This window comes from Moschus berezovskii, chromosome 2 (assembly GCF_049115385.1).
Source record: "Moschus berezovskii isolate FMDL1 chromosome 2, NW_MosBer_1.0, whole genome shotgun sequence".
Taxonomy (NCBI): domain Eukaryota; kingdom Metazoa; phylum Chordata; class Mammalia; order Artiodactyla; family Moschidae; genus Moschus; species Moschus berezovskii.
The window spans coordinates 93,909,522-93,924,590 of NC_142461.1; the positions used below are offsets into that span (position 1 = coordinate 93,909,522).

The following is a 15,069-nucleotide window of genomic DNA, read 5'->3' on the forward strand; positions in this document are numbered from 1 at the left end:
GCTGAGAAAAGAAGAGAAGCGAAAGGCAAAGAAGAGAAGGAAAGTATATCCATTTGAATGCAGAGTTCCAAAGAATAGCAAAGAGAGATAAGAAAAACTTCCTCAGTGATCAATGCAAAGAAATAGAGGAAAACAGTAGATGGGAAAGACTAGAGTTCTCTTCAAGAAAATCAGAGATACCAAGGGAACATTTCATGCAAAGATGGGCACAATAAAGGACAGAAATGGTAGGGACCTAATAGAGGCAGAAGATATTAAGAAGAGATGACTAGAATACACAGAAGAACTATACAAAAAAGATCTCCATGAAGGTGTGATCACTCACCTAGAATCAGACATCCTGGAATGTGAAGTCAAGTGAGCCTTAGAAAGCATCACTACGAACAAAGCTAGTGGAGATGATGGGATTCCAGCTGAACTATTTCAAATCCTAAAAGATGATGCTGTGAAAGTGCTGCACTCAATATGTCAGCAAATTTGGAAAACTCAACAGTGGCCACAGGATTAGAAAAGGTCCATTTTCATTCCAATCCCAAAGAAAGGCAATGCCAAAGAATGTTCAAACTACCACACAATTGCACTCATCTCACACACTAGCAAAGTAATTCTCAAAATTTTCCAAGCCAGGCTTCAACAGTACGTGAATCAAGAACTTCCAGATTTTGAAGCTGGATTTAGAAAAGGCAGAGGAACCAGAGATCAAATTACCAACATCCACTGGATCATTGAAAAAGCAAGAGAGTTCCAGAAAAACATCTACTTCTGCTTTATTGACTATGCCAAAGTCTTTGACGGTATGGATCACAATAAACTGTGGAAACTTCTTCAAGAGATGGGAATACCAGATCACCTGACCTGAGAAATTTGTCTCCTGAGAAATCTGTATGCAGGTCAAGAAGCAACAGTTAGAACCAGACATGGTTGCAAATTGGGAAATGAATATGTCAAGGCTGTATATTGTCACCTTGCTTATTTAATTTATATGCAGAGTACCTCATGAGAAATGCTGGGCTGGATGAAGCACAAGCTGGAATCAAGATTGCTGGGAAAAATATTAATAACCTCAGATACACAGATGACTCCATCCTTACGGCAGAAAGTGAAGAGGACCAAAGAGCCTCTTGATGAAAGTGAAAGAGGAGAGTGAAAAAGTTGGCTTAAAACTCAACATTCAGAAAACTAAGATATGGTTCCATCTGGTTCCATCATTTCATGGCAAATAGATGGGGAAATAGTGGAAATAGTAACAAGCTTTATTTTTATGAGCTCCAAAATCACTTCAGATGGTGACTGCAGCATGAAATTAAAGGACGCTTGCTCCTTGGAAGAAAAGCTATGACCAACCTAGACAGCACATTAAAAAGCAGAGACATTACTTTGCCAACAAAGGTCTGTCTAGTCAAAGCTATGGTTTTTCCAGTAGTCATGAATGAATGTGAGAGTTCAACCATAAAGAAGGTTGAGTGCCAAGAACTAATGCTTTGAACTGTGGTGCTGGAGAAGACTCTTGAGAGTCCCTTGGACAGCAAGGTGATCCAGCCAGTCCATCCTAAAGGAAATCAGTCCTGAATATTCATTGTAAGGACTGATGCTGAAGATGAAGCTCCAATACTTTGGCCACCTAATGCAAAAAATTGACTCATTGGAAAAGACCTTGATGCTGGGAAAGATTGAAGGCAGAAGGCAAAGGGGATGACAGAGGATGAGGTGGTTGAATGGCATCACCAACTCAATGGACATGAGTTTGAGCAAACTCTGGGAGTTGGAGATGGACAGGGAAACCTGGCGTGCCACAGTCCACGGGGTCGCAAAGAGTCGGACACTACTGAGCAACTGAACTGAAACTGAAGTCTGTACTGAGGTACTTAGCAATTCACATAATGGCACTAAAGCTTTTTGCTTTCTTGAACTAAAACATCAATTATTGGAACTAAAATCCAAGCTTATTTTCTTTCTATTATATATAGTCCCAGAAACTAACAAATACTTTACACACAATTATCCAGAAGGTTTTTAACAAATATAAACAGTTTGTACTTAAAGCAATATCATGTTTGCTTTTTTCTTAAAATATCATATTTTTTAAAACCTATGTGGAAATTTTAAAAAATATCTTTAAACACTTAAAAATTTAGTAAGCTGGATGCATTTATCCATACTTATCCATCAGTACTAAGTTTTCTTCATTTCTAATAAATCTTTAGGTATTCATTTCATGTGGTTATTTTTACACAGAATACATTCTGCGTTGTGAAAGAGCTTAGTTCTTAGTATTGAGTTGGTGTAGACTTTTTAAAATTTCTCTGCAAAATACAGGCGCTCCTTCCAGATGTTTTTCACAAAACTGAAATGATAAAATTTTCCAGTCGTTAAAGACTGAGCCATGTTGATATGGGTCATAGTGGGATAGGATACACAGAAAAGAAACCAATAAAATAGCAAGGCAATTTCTAGTAAAACAAACCCAGAACTGAATATTCAAAGAAATACTATTCCCTACAAAATAGTCACTTTGGGAGGCTTATGATGAAAATAAGCTTCCTTGGTGGCTCAGTTAGTAAAGAATCTGCCTGCAATGCAGAAGACTGCCTGCAATGCAGAAGACTGCCTTCAATAGAATAGACCCAGGTTCGATCCCTGGGTCAGGAAGATGCCCTGGAGAAGGAAATGGTAACCCACTCCAGGATTCTTGCCTGGAAAATACCATGGACAGAGGAACCTGGCAGGCTGCAGTCCATGGGGTTGCAAGAGTAGAACACAACTTAGCAACTAAACCATGATGGAAGCATTTCTTGCACTCTTCTTTTAAGGAAATCTAGTACTTCAGTACTCTTGCCTAGAAAAATCCCATGGATGGAGGAGCCTGGTAGGCTGCAGTCCGTGGGGTCGCTAAGGGTCGACACGACTGAGCGACTTCACTTTCACTTTTCACTTTCACACATTGGAGAAGGAAATGGCAACCCACTCCAGTGTTCTTGCCTGGAGAATCCCAGGGATGGGGGAGCCTGGTGGGCTTCCGTCTATGGGGTCGCACAGAGTCGGACACGACTGAAGTGACTTAGCAGCAGCAGCAGCAGTACTTTATATCTTCGTATGATACACATGCATATATGCATGCACACACACAGTTCCCAAATGACTCTACCCAACTTGACCAGTGATGCACCATACTGTCAGAAACATTCTATATTTTTCATTATTTTCTCATAAACATGTTTGGTATGAATTCAATTACAAGTGAGAAAATAAAGACTAACACATAAATTTAAATAAAACAAATGGATTATTTTCCTTATCAAGGTCCTTTTACTTTAAGAGATTCAATGCTATACATCCTAACTAGATATTTTCAGAGCGCTTTCATTGTGTTCTCCCTTGAACATTGAGTTAACTTTTAATTAGAGAACATCTGCAATCGCAGGAAACATAGACCTACAAATCAATTTATCATTCATGGTGGTTAAAGGAAAATAAAAATGCGAAAGCATCTGTATGTCTCACCTCCCATCAAACCTGTGCTTCAGGAAATCAAAGAGGGCTTTCTGCATCATGTCTGTGACCTTTGCAGAGGTGAGAAAAAAAGAATGAGGCAAACAACAGCAGAGAGAGAGAAGTCAAAAGTTAGAGAGCTGCAAGAGAAGGGCGCTCTGACCAAAGACCTTATCACAGCTATTCGGTCTGCTGGGGGCGGGACAGGGCAAACAACCATGAAGGGAGTTTTTCACACTTGACCTATTGCACTTAGTTTCTCCCATTGCTTCTCCTCCAGGGTACTGAGGGGTGAACCAGTGGTGTTCACTAGACCCACGACAGACCATCATCTTTTTTTTAGGGGATAGAACGTCCACCAGGAGACCAGGATGAACTGGCTCTGTGCACAGGTATGGCCTGTTGATGCCATACCTGTGTGGTGCCTGCCTGCAGTGAGGATCTACTAGAGCTCCTTGGGCTAGCCCCAGGCCCGGCCTCCTGCTGGTCTGTGCAGGACACATCACATCCAGGGCTGGACTTCTGTAGACCCCTCTCTGCTCTTCCGCAGACAGTCCCCACTGAGAGGGGGAGGGGAGGAGAGGGAGTGAAAGGGGAAGTGGGAGAAGGTGATGGGATTCTTAAACCTGCCTCAAAGAGATTGATTAATTAACTCAACAAATGTGCACTGAAAGCTATGTGCCAGATTTGTGCTGATTCAGTGGGAAGGGTGCCATGGAGGTGGCCCACCTTCAGATAATGTCCTACCCATTTATCCTTATCCATGCTGGCATAAAGTCAAAATGGCAGCATCTGAAATGCAGTACATCTGTTTGCTCTCTTCTTCCTTACATTGCTTAGTTCATCTCTGAAGGAGTTCATTGATATTTTTAATGGAATTTTCCCCCTTTTTTACATCCTTTAAAATAAAGAAGCAGGGATATGTTTGGTGGAATATGCCATCGTCTTGAGCACCCAGCAAAGTGAGACTGGTTGGTGCTCTGAGCTGAGGTTTGCTGGCAGATTGCTTTCATGTTCCCTTGTGCCATTCATTCGCTATTTTTTCTAACAGCAACAGGAACCGTTGAGACAGATAAAATTCTTTTCTTTGAATTGAAAGCAGAGCAAACCTTTGACCAGAACTATCCCATTATAACTATTTTGAGGGAGCTATTTCTAAACACTGTAATACACGGAAGATTAGAAAAGGGCTAGAGAGGGAGGAAACAGCAAAGGGCCACGTGAACCCCACAAAGCACCGCCTGTCTTCACAAGCAGAGGGCCCGAGTGTAAGCAGACCCCAAGGAGGAAGCTCCCAGTGGCTGTCTCCTGGGTTCTTGATCAAGAACTGATGGGTAACAGACTGATATCAGTACCTCATAACCCTTCAGCGATGGCCCCACCAGCACCACCGGACGCATGGATGGCACCACGTCGTAGGGGGGGATGTGCTCCGTCTGAAAGAGACGATTGGACATACATAACAAGGTGTGAGGGTCAGCAGCCCTCCTCCACAGCCACAACATTCACAATCCTCCGGCCAAATGAGAAATGATAACCACGGGTCCCACCAAGGAGACGCCTCCCTCATTTTATAGCCATTTGGGTCACTGAAATGGAGCATTGCAGGCATTTATGGATAGAAACCTTCACAGGAGATTTAAAAAAGAAACATGACTTACCACTTTTTGCTTCTGTTTTGCTAAAAGACAACAATGAGAGCCATATCAAAATATGTAATCTCTGTCATTGTTAGCACATGATTTTAAAAGATGGAAGAATATGCCAATTTGTCCCTGTCATTCTCGTTATTTCCCAATCACCCACTCTGCAGAGTATTACTCTACTATTTCATTCTGGTCAGGCCAACTGGGAAGACAAATGCAAAAACAGACAACTTCCTCCCTGAACAAATGACCTCATACCCTGATTTCACAGTGGGTGGGGAGAGTGGATTTCATAACATTGGCTGGGCCAGCCACAGGCCATGGGTTGTTCCTGTGCTGGACACAGCATGTGGTGTGGCTGAGAGCAACTTGGACAAATCAAATTTGATAAAAAGAGACTTAGAACAATAATTTGTATAATAATGACCATCACTGCACTCACTAGTTATTTTTGGATGTGTAATTTTGGTAAACTAGCAGAAGAATTTGCAGTTCTTTTTGTGTTCTTAAGGCTTTCTGCTCACTTTCCAGAATACTGACATATTTTTCCTACTGCATTGCTTTTAATTTCAAGTAAGTTTACAATCAGTTGTTCCTGTTCTTTTTTGTGTTTAATAGTGAACAGCTGCAATGATTTAAATGTTCAGCAAATGGGGATGAGGCAAAATATACTCAATATCTCTGGCTTTGTGGCCACCCATGCAGTCCTGTTCATTTGGGGACAACCTAAAGAACAAGACTTTGGTTCAGAGCCCTGGAGATCAGGGTTCACATACAAGGACTCAGATACTCAGATCTGCTCTGGAACCAACCCAGTTTCCTGCAGTTATGGTATGCCAGGATAGACATTGGATCTGTCATTCTGAATTGATAATCCCAGATACATTAATTCAGCATCCGTTCTGGGGCAGAACGAAATGATCCTGTAGAGCCAGGGAATGTGGTGGAAGAAAAATTCTTGCTTGAATACCTCCACAATTTCTAAATGCATGACAACTCCTGATTGGGCCATCACTGTCCCTTCATTACCATTAAATTCAGGGCTCAGTTGTCTGTTATTCAAACAGAAATGAGCCCATTTGGGCCAAATCTCATTCTCTGCTTAAGCCCTCCCCACCTCCACAGCTCAGGCTGTACCAACACACCCTGAAGTTTCACATGAAGACTAGAACTCAGCATTTTCTTTAGAACGTTTTTAAAACTCATATAATTGGCCCTCACCATCTTAAAGTGTGCTGGGTTCTCGGGTGGAATAGTGAACTTGCTTCTGAATGATTTATTCAATAGAGGGCAAATAAGATTGTACAAAATCATGAGCCATATCAAAACATGTAATCTCTGTCATTGTTACAATGATCTGAATTTCTAGTAACACAAGTACCCTTTAAATCAAATTAAATTACTAGAGAAAAGCAAATAAGCAATGAAATACTAAGTAGAAAAATCTTTAAATTGCTTCCAAATTAGTACAAAAATATTTGCATGTATTTTCAAAGATTAAGAAAGAAATACATTCCATTAAAAAAAAGAGTCTAACTAAAACCCTCACCTGTTGATGTGGGAGTTGCTCGAAATGTCCCTGATACCATTTCTCCGAGACTTGAAGAAGAATTTCCACTGGATTTCCTAAGATACCGAAAAGGAACTTAGGACTCATTCCCCAGATTCCTTGAAAATAGAACTTGAGAGTACAAAGCTTTCTTTGGCCTTAATCCTACTAAATAATTCAAAACACACCAAGTCCTGCTCATAGAGTAGAGCTTCAAGGATCTGCCCAAATGTTTTCTTTGACCTCCTTTTGCAGAGAAAGTGGGAAACTGACTAGGATCTGGAAATACTTTGTGAAAGTCTCCTTCCTAATTCTTCAACGCAGAAATGAGGCAAACAAATCACTAATAGGAGTGTTCTTGTGAACCATCTGCTTAACCGACACTGACCACCAATGCACTGGTTGGAGGTCAAGCACAGCTCAGAATGAGCAGAAGAGTATTCACTGTTACAGGAACTAAGGATACAACAGTGAGGGGAAAACAAAATTCTTTCCCTTATATAAATTCTAGTGGTATCAGTATCGATCAGAGGAATAGGTAAAAATGTAGTATTTTTGACAGTAGTAAGTGCAACAAAGAAAACAGATGCGAGAGAAGCAGCAAAGGGAGAGAAGTGGATTCAACTTTAGATATGGTGGCAGGAACTGGATCATTGAAAAGGTGATATTTAACACAGATCTGAAGCAGAGGAAGGAGTGATCCAGTGGAAAAGTGAAGGAAGGGGTCCGGTAAGAAAAAACAGCAATTGCAAAGGAACATAGGTTTTCACATGGAGCATCAAGAGAGACAAAAAGTCTAGAGGAGAAGTAATAAGAGGGACGAATCATTAATAATATTACAGGCATGTTATATCCTAACAAAGGTCGACAATTAAAATTGGGGCTCACATTGTACTGTTGTGATCTCCGATCACTGTTTAAGAACTTCCCATTATGACAAAGGCAAAAGGGCTCCTGAAGAACAGAGGCATTTTTGAAACAGAAAAGGATCTAATAGAAAAAGGAGGTTGAGAGTTCAGAGAAAGAACTAATTCTATTTTAAGATTTTCAAAAAACAGTAACACGTATCAAATCAGTGCTTCAGTGTAGGCTCACAATATATGCAGGCTTAGTATGAGGCTGATTTGTCCTCTCAGGCTTTGCTTATATCCCTGGCACCTTTAAACACCTGCACTCTGATCTTTGTGGATACTTCACTGTTCACTAGAGGTTAATTCATCTGAAGCTAGACAGAGCCTTCCCTTTATTACCAAGCAGAAAACCCTGAAGAAGCTGCTACTAGTCCTGGGATGGTATTGCATGTACCATGGCTTTCTATGCTCACCTGAAAAAGATTCTCTGAAAGATAACCCAGAAAAGCTACGATGCCAGGTCAGGCCAGGCCCACACTTACGGTACTGTAAAAGGATGCCCTACACGACTCTCACAGAGGGAAACTCAAGTTCCCAAGAGGGTTTGTTGAGGTCACAGAAAACAGTCTCCGCTGTGGAATTCATGTTGATTCCAGGAGGGTCAGGCTTCATTCAGTACACAACAGGGGGCATGAACTACTGAAACCCCCTTGTGTCAATTTCAGAAATGCCTTGCACATAGAAAAATAGCTTTTACTTCAAAAGCATACGTGTTTAACTTAATAAGGAAACTTGAAAACATCACCTAATTTCCCTACTCCCTGCAAATAAAATGTGGAGAAAAGAAGGCGCCTCACCCTCCGTGAAAACGCCCTCTTTTCTGTTCCTGCTGAATCCGAATGTTCTCCAACCTCAGTGGACTTGGGATGAAGCCAATCTCACAGCCTTCTTTCACCAGCCTTCCTATCCACCAATCATTGTTATATTTCTGGAACACAGAAATAAAAGATGCTATCAATTCATTTATCTTCACATTTACTCATATCAGGGGGCCAAAAGATTGGAGCACTGTGTTATACTGTACCATATTATACATACAAACACTATTTATAGCATATTATACCATATTATATATATCTGGGGGGTGTCCAAAAAATAAAGCAAACTTTCTAGTTCAAAAGCCAAGATAATTAATACTTGAGGGTCTGCAGGCCATATGGTCTCTGATGCAACCACTGTAATCTTCTGTTGTCGTATGGAAGCAGCCACAGACAATACATAAACACGTAAGCGTGGCTGTACTTCAATAAACCTTTCCTTTCTGAAAGACAGCGGGCTGGTTTCAGCCCATGGGACACCGTTTGTTAATCCCTGGGCTAAAGTCAGGTCTTAACATTTGGATTCCTTTGGTCCTTGTCAAGAAACCCTTGCCACATCTTCGGGAATAGATTTTATAAGGATAAATAAGCACCCCTGTAATTAGAACTCTAGAAGACAAGAGAGACAAGTCTAAGATGAAATACACTGAACAGTCTGTTATTTATCAAAAGCTTTGAGGTAAAAATGCCACCATACTATCTGTATTTTACTCTCTCTGGGGAAAAACAATATAATCTTCCAAATACAGAGTTTCGAATCAAGGTCCATCTTATTACCTGATGAAAAATAAGCCTGCTCTCACAAAGACTAAGCATATTTTACATAAGTGGAATTTTTGAAGTGATCTCCAAGTGACCTGAAACCCAAAGGGAATGAAGGAATTTCCATTTAAATAAAGTTCCAAGACATGTAACCTTGGGAAACAAACCCACACAAAGGCTTCAGTCAATGTGGGGTGAACATGGTCCTAATCTGATGGGCCAGCAAAACTGCATCTGTAATGATAGATTTGCTGAATTTTTTAAAAATGCACAATATGACAGCTGTAAGTTAAGTTTTATTTGGGGCAAAATGGGGACTATAGCCCAGGAGATAGCATTTCAGATAGTTCTGAGAAACTGCTCCAAGAGGCAGTAGAGGAAGGTCAGAAGGAGTACATTCAATCAAGCACAAACAGAAGCTTTCTGCTAGTCATAAGGAGCAGTTCATCATTAAGAAGGAATTTAGTGCTTTTCTAAATATAAGGAGATAAAAGAATTGGGCTCATAAAATTGGCTCCTGAAAAATACTTAACTATCTGAAGACCAGTTATGCCAGTTTTTCCCAGAGCACAGAGTGCCTCATTTCTGCTCTCCACTTTCAGAGGGTGTTGAAAATCAGCAACTGCAGCAGCACATGATTTAATCCTTACAGAGGCAGATGGCAAGTGCCCGTGTTGTTGTTCAGTCGCTAAGTCGTGTCCGACTCTTTCGGGCTTCCCTGGTGGCTCAGTCAGTGAAGTACCCATGGCAAGTACCAGTTTGTAGCTGACAAATCTTAGGGCAGAAGGCATGTTTAATCCAAGCTACCTGCCTCAAGGGAAGGTTTCAGCTAGGTGATTTCCAGAAAACAGACATGAGTCCTACTGTTTACATCCTCCAGAGATAACTCTAAAAACTTCCTTTATTGTCTTTATTAGTGTCAGACAAGGTAACTCTCTCTCTTTGATCCAGGAAGCATCTCGTTTTTTCAAAGCATAACTCTATATGGTGTATTTTGCTTAGCTCACAGGACAGTAGAATTTATACGTATATGACATTGACACGGTGGGAAGGAGAAATGGATATTTCCATTGAATCATCAAAGCACGAAATTCCGGGTGACTCTGAGTAATTCTGAATAACAGTTTTATACTCAAAAGCAAAAAGTCATGAGTTAGAGATTTGGCCTTTGTTTTGCACACAGCTCCTACACAAAGCACACATGGCATGCAGTCTGAGCCTGCACTGAAGAAATGTGAGTCAACCTAATATGAAATCTTGAACAGTCTAGGTCTCAATTTTTCCCATCTTTCCATCGTTTATTTCAGGATAACACTCCTGAAATAACAGGTCTATTTATTTTGGAATTAACAAAAGGCAGTGGGACCCCTTTAGAATGTTTGGTGCATGGATTTGGAATTTAAATTTTACTGTGGTGGGGGAAAAACAGACAGTGAGTCATAGTTTCCCACAGCTTAAGTTACCTCCTGAAATCAAATTAGCCCACCGGAACACTAATTTATTAACTGCTACCCAAATGATCTTAAAGGGGTTCCTGAAATAGTTGATGTAACTTCCCGAGATGTTTGTTTTACACTCTTCTAGGAAACAGCTAACACACAGTGAAAATCTGACTCAGTGTTAATGAAAGTTCTTTGAGCCACTTAGGGGAAAGTTATGTTGTACATTCAAGGGCTTAAATCACTGGTCATTTGGTGTATGTGATAAGGACAGCTGTAGCTTTTCTCTACTTTTAAGCTTTTCATTACTGAGAAAGTACTGAAAATAGAGCATACCAAATGGCCTTCTAGGTTATGGATGAGAGGAAAGGCTACTAACTCAATTATAGAAATATGTTCACTTGTTGACGTTCTGGGAGTACATGCCAGCTTCCTGGCAAGGTCAGGCTATTCCAATTCTTCTCATTTTGCTTTCCTGAAAATGATGAGCACTTTCTCTTCCTAAGATGTTTCCTATCTGAGATCTCAAAATCTGAAAACAAGTGGCTCTAATCCATATAGGATTACCAGCTCAACATCATACATCAAACTGCAGGCAAGGGAAAGTCACTGGTCGAGGAGCATAAAGATCAAAAAAACAAACAATAGGACGAATGGAGACGATTGATGGAATGGAGGAAAGCACTAAAATGCATCAAGGTGGGGATGCAGGTCTGAGTAGTATGCATGGAATATCTGAGGACTTCTTTTACTGTTTCAAGTGCTGCTTCTCCTTAGAATCAATGGGAATTAGCAGCTGATGAATATGGTTTGGTCGTTTTTTATGAGAATGGTGACAAAAAGTCAACCTAACCATTCCGGTGCTAGGGAACATGTTTTGGGTTGAGAGTCCTTGTCTTTTGGGCAAATATGAATATCCCCATGTCATACATGATCGACAAAGCAGAAGAGGTTAACTCGATGCTTCCTCAGTTTCTCATAACCAAAGCTGGGAGTACCTAAACTCTTCTTTTTCCCTATCTGTTATAATGAGTAAGTGTTCCCCTTCCTATCAAAGGTCTGCCCCATCACTTGGGGTCTGGATCCCAGGCTTCCTGACTACCAAAAACTTCCCACCTTTCCCATCAATCTCTCTCCTTTTCTCTCTATTAACAGGCATGGACACATATTCTGATAGCTCCCATCTTGAAAGAAAACCTCTTTTGACTTCATACCCTATTCAGTCTACTGCCTGGTCAGTGGAAACTCCCTTGGAAGCCTGGTCTGTGCTTGCTAAATATACTTCCTAACTCCCCTTCTCTCCTCATCACACTGCATCCAGCTTTCATCTCCCAAACTCCAGACAACGGTCCCAGTGACCTCCACGCTGCTGACCACCGTGTTGCCAACCCAACGTCCGTTCCTTTCTCCTTACCTTAGGTGACCTGTCACAACACTGGCTGCAGCTGGTTGCTTCCTCCTTTTGAACACACTCTGCTCTGTTGATGTCCATGAATTGCTCTCTCCTAGTTCTCCTCCCATATCTCAGGCTTCTCCTTTTCAGTTTCCTTATTTGCTGAGTCTTTTCATGCACCCCACCTTTGCAGGATGGAATTCCTTTGGATTTGATCCAGGGCTGCCTTCTCTCCTCCTTCTCCGCTGTCTTTAGATGACTTCATTCATTACCACAGCTTTACATACCACCTGGATAAACTAATGACCCAAATGTGTATCTTTGGCCCAACCCCTTCCTTTGAGCTCCAGATTCTCACAGCTAACTTCCTACTTCATATCTCCTTTGAGATGTCCACTCCCCAAATTCCCTTCCCATCTGTCCTCACCCCACCCTAGTCATATCCATCCTAGCTGCTCAATTCATAAACCTTGATTTCCTTGATCATCTTTGATGTCTCCCTCAATCTTAGCTCCTACCCAAGGTCCATCACCAGCACTCTTCACTGAATTCCCACAATAAACCTCAAATGTGAAAAGAAATAGTTTTCTCCATCTCAATAGCACCAGGATGGCTCAATCTCATCCCTCATCTAGAACGGCTCTAATGATCTCCCTGATTCCAGACTTCTTCCACTCCAATCCACTGTCTCTCCAACAGCTAGTTTTATTTTAAATGTGTGATAATGCAAGCAGCAATCTCAGTCTTCTAAATCCCGGTGAGAAGGGATGGATTTGGAAGCCTTTCCAATTAAATCAGGCAAAACACTGGCAGCTCCTCAGGGCTTCTCTCCGTTTAGTTTGGCTCAGAGCTGATTCCTGGCCTTGATTGTATGGCAGGTTAAGGAATGCAACATGCCTGACATTTACCTCTTTTATATGTAGAAAGTCCTTCGCGTCAAAGGAGATGGCCGTGCTTGGAACAGGCACATCCTCGTCCAAGGCACCACAGTAGCTCACATTTGTCTTCACAGCAAATGCTACGGGTTTGGACTGGGAACAGAACCATGGAAGAAGGATGAAGGGAGGAAGACGAGGAGGGTGTTTCTCACTGAAATGTAGAATCAGATCACGGAGAGTACCAGGCAGTAAGAGAAAACACTTTCCAAAGAGGGATCTCAATTGGGTTTCGCATTTCCAGGCAGCACTAAGAAATCTGCAGAAAGGATTCTGAAAAGGATTCCGTCCTACTCACCCAACCCTGTTCCCCCTCCTGTCATGCTTTCCTACATTCCAAAGAATTGTGCCCCCGAGTCTTAGGGAGGGAAGGCAGAAGGGGCAGTCAGCTTTGTCCTTTAGTCATAAGACTTAACTTTGTTATTTTATTTTCTGAAGTATGAGCATCCTTTTACTCTTTTTACCTCTCTTTGGCTGCACCATGAGTCCTGAGGGATTCCAGCCCCCCAACCAGGGCCTGACTCCTGAACCACCAAAGAATTCCCACGTTTATTATTTTAAATGATAACAGATACCCACATCTTGGGGTACAGGAAATGTATGCTGGGTCTTAACAGGTGGAGGGGTAAATATTGTTGAAATAGCCTCAGATCTGAAAACCTGCAGGATCCCACTCAATAGAATATCTTGTCCTGGCAGGGAAAAGAAAGACCGGCCCAGCTGGGGCAGACAGGGAGGGCGGGGCTGTTTACATATCACAGCACCTTCTCCCTAGATAACAAAACTGCTTCTGAAACTCTTTTTAGACAAATTCCCCTGCAGCAAAGTGCTTCTGGGCGGCTGCAGCTTGGCAGAGGCTCAGCCAACCTCCAGCTTCAGCTGACAGCACTACTGCTGACATTTGGGTGACCACAGCAGCCACTGAATAGACCCCAAGAGAAAACTAAAACAGAAATTAGCCACAAGAGAACACACTAGGGTCCTGCAATCCTGGGCTGCTCTATTGAAGAGGTGCTTAGTCGCTCAGTCGTGTTGTGAACCCATGGACTGCAGCCCACCAGGCTCCCCTGTCCATGGAATTCTCCAGGCAAGAATACTGGAATGGATTGCAGTTTCAAGCTCCAGAGATCGAGCTTGGGTCTCCTTCATTGGCAGGCGAATTCTGTACCACTAGCAGGCTGCTCTGCTATGGGCTCATTTCTTCAAGCCAGGAACACACCTGGGGAGCAAGAGGGTCTAGGCAGGACCTGGATTAGGGTCCCACTGACACCTCACTGCCTCCAACCCCCTTCCACCACCTGGCACAGATATCGCAGGTGTCAAAGCAAAGGAAGACACTTCCTGAGCCTGCCTCATACTCCTCTTCCCACTCTTAAATATTTTACTGTCAAAATAGAAAAGGGAAGGAGTTCACTTTATTTGAGCTTCCTTTTTTTTTCCTCCTAAAACTTGGAAAGACTGGATCAATATGCCTTAGGAGTCGATCACGAAGGGCAAAGAGGAGAGGCTGACCAGCAATCTGTTATGTCCGTTACTGTGAATAAAATTTCATTTCAAAAACAGGGTCTGTGCTTTAAAAAAAAAATGTCTGAAAGACATAGCATGGGAGAGCTCTAGTGACTCGTTCAGTTCTAACATTCAAAAATGCAATTTGTTCTTTGTTGCCTCCTATGGGGTCTTCTTCCTCTGGAATATCTGAAGGTCTCTTTCAGCAAAGCCTTTTATTGCTCGATTTTGCTGAAATGCTAATCGTTGTTCAAAGTTCTGAACAGGGAAGGAACTTGAGGTGGGAGACTGAAACCAGAAGGGACATCAATAGTGCATAGACCAGCTGTGCGCCTGCGGCCAGTAATGAAGGCTACTGTCATGGAGAACAGGGCGGGCAAGCTGGTCCCTTGAGAGGCTCTCTGCCAACACCCGGAGGGGCAAGCTGGGTATGGTCCACAATCACTAAGATCAAAGATGACCAAGAATTTTCACCACCCAGTTCAGTTCAGTTCAGTCGCTCAGTCGTGTCAGACTCTTTGCCAACCAAACGCAAAAGGAAACGAAAAGGGTCCAGGTCTCAGGATACCACTCCCTGAGAATGTTACTATCAGGGGTAAGCAGATGAGGGCCTGGCAATCT

General features: G+C 42.1%; 1 protein-coding gene across 2 annotated transcripts in view; it reads right to left on the reverse strand.

Annotated features, from left to right (window-relative positions):
- CACNB4 (calcium voltage-gated channel auxiliary subunit beta 4) overlaps nucleotides 1-15,069 on the reverse strand; it is a 286,688-nt gene that overhangs the window by 41,873 nt on the left and 229,746 nt on the right. For both annotated transcript variants that reach the window (XM_088829434.1, XM_055398424.2), the window contains exons 4-9: nucleotides 12,916-13,038; nucleotides 8,393-8,523; nucleotides 6,685-6,761; nucleotides 5,151-5,170; nucleotides 4,845-4,925; nucleotides 3,502-3,560 (exon numbers count right to left, since the gene is read on the reverse strand). In XM_088829434.1, the coding sequence (XP_088685560.1) occupies nucleotides 3,502-3,560; nucleotides 4,845-4,925; nucleotides 5,151-5,170; nucleotides 6,685-6,761; nucleotides 8,393-8,523; nucleotides 12,916-13,038 (491 nt within the window). The remainder of the gene's footprint in view (nucleotides 1-3,501; nucleotides 3,561-4,844; nucleotides 4,926-5,150; nucleotides 5,171-6,684; nucleotides 6,762-8,392; nucleotides 8,524-12,915; nucleotides 13,039-15,069) is intronic.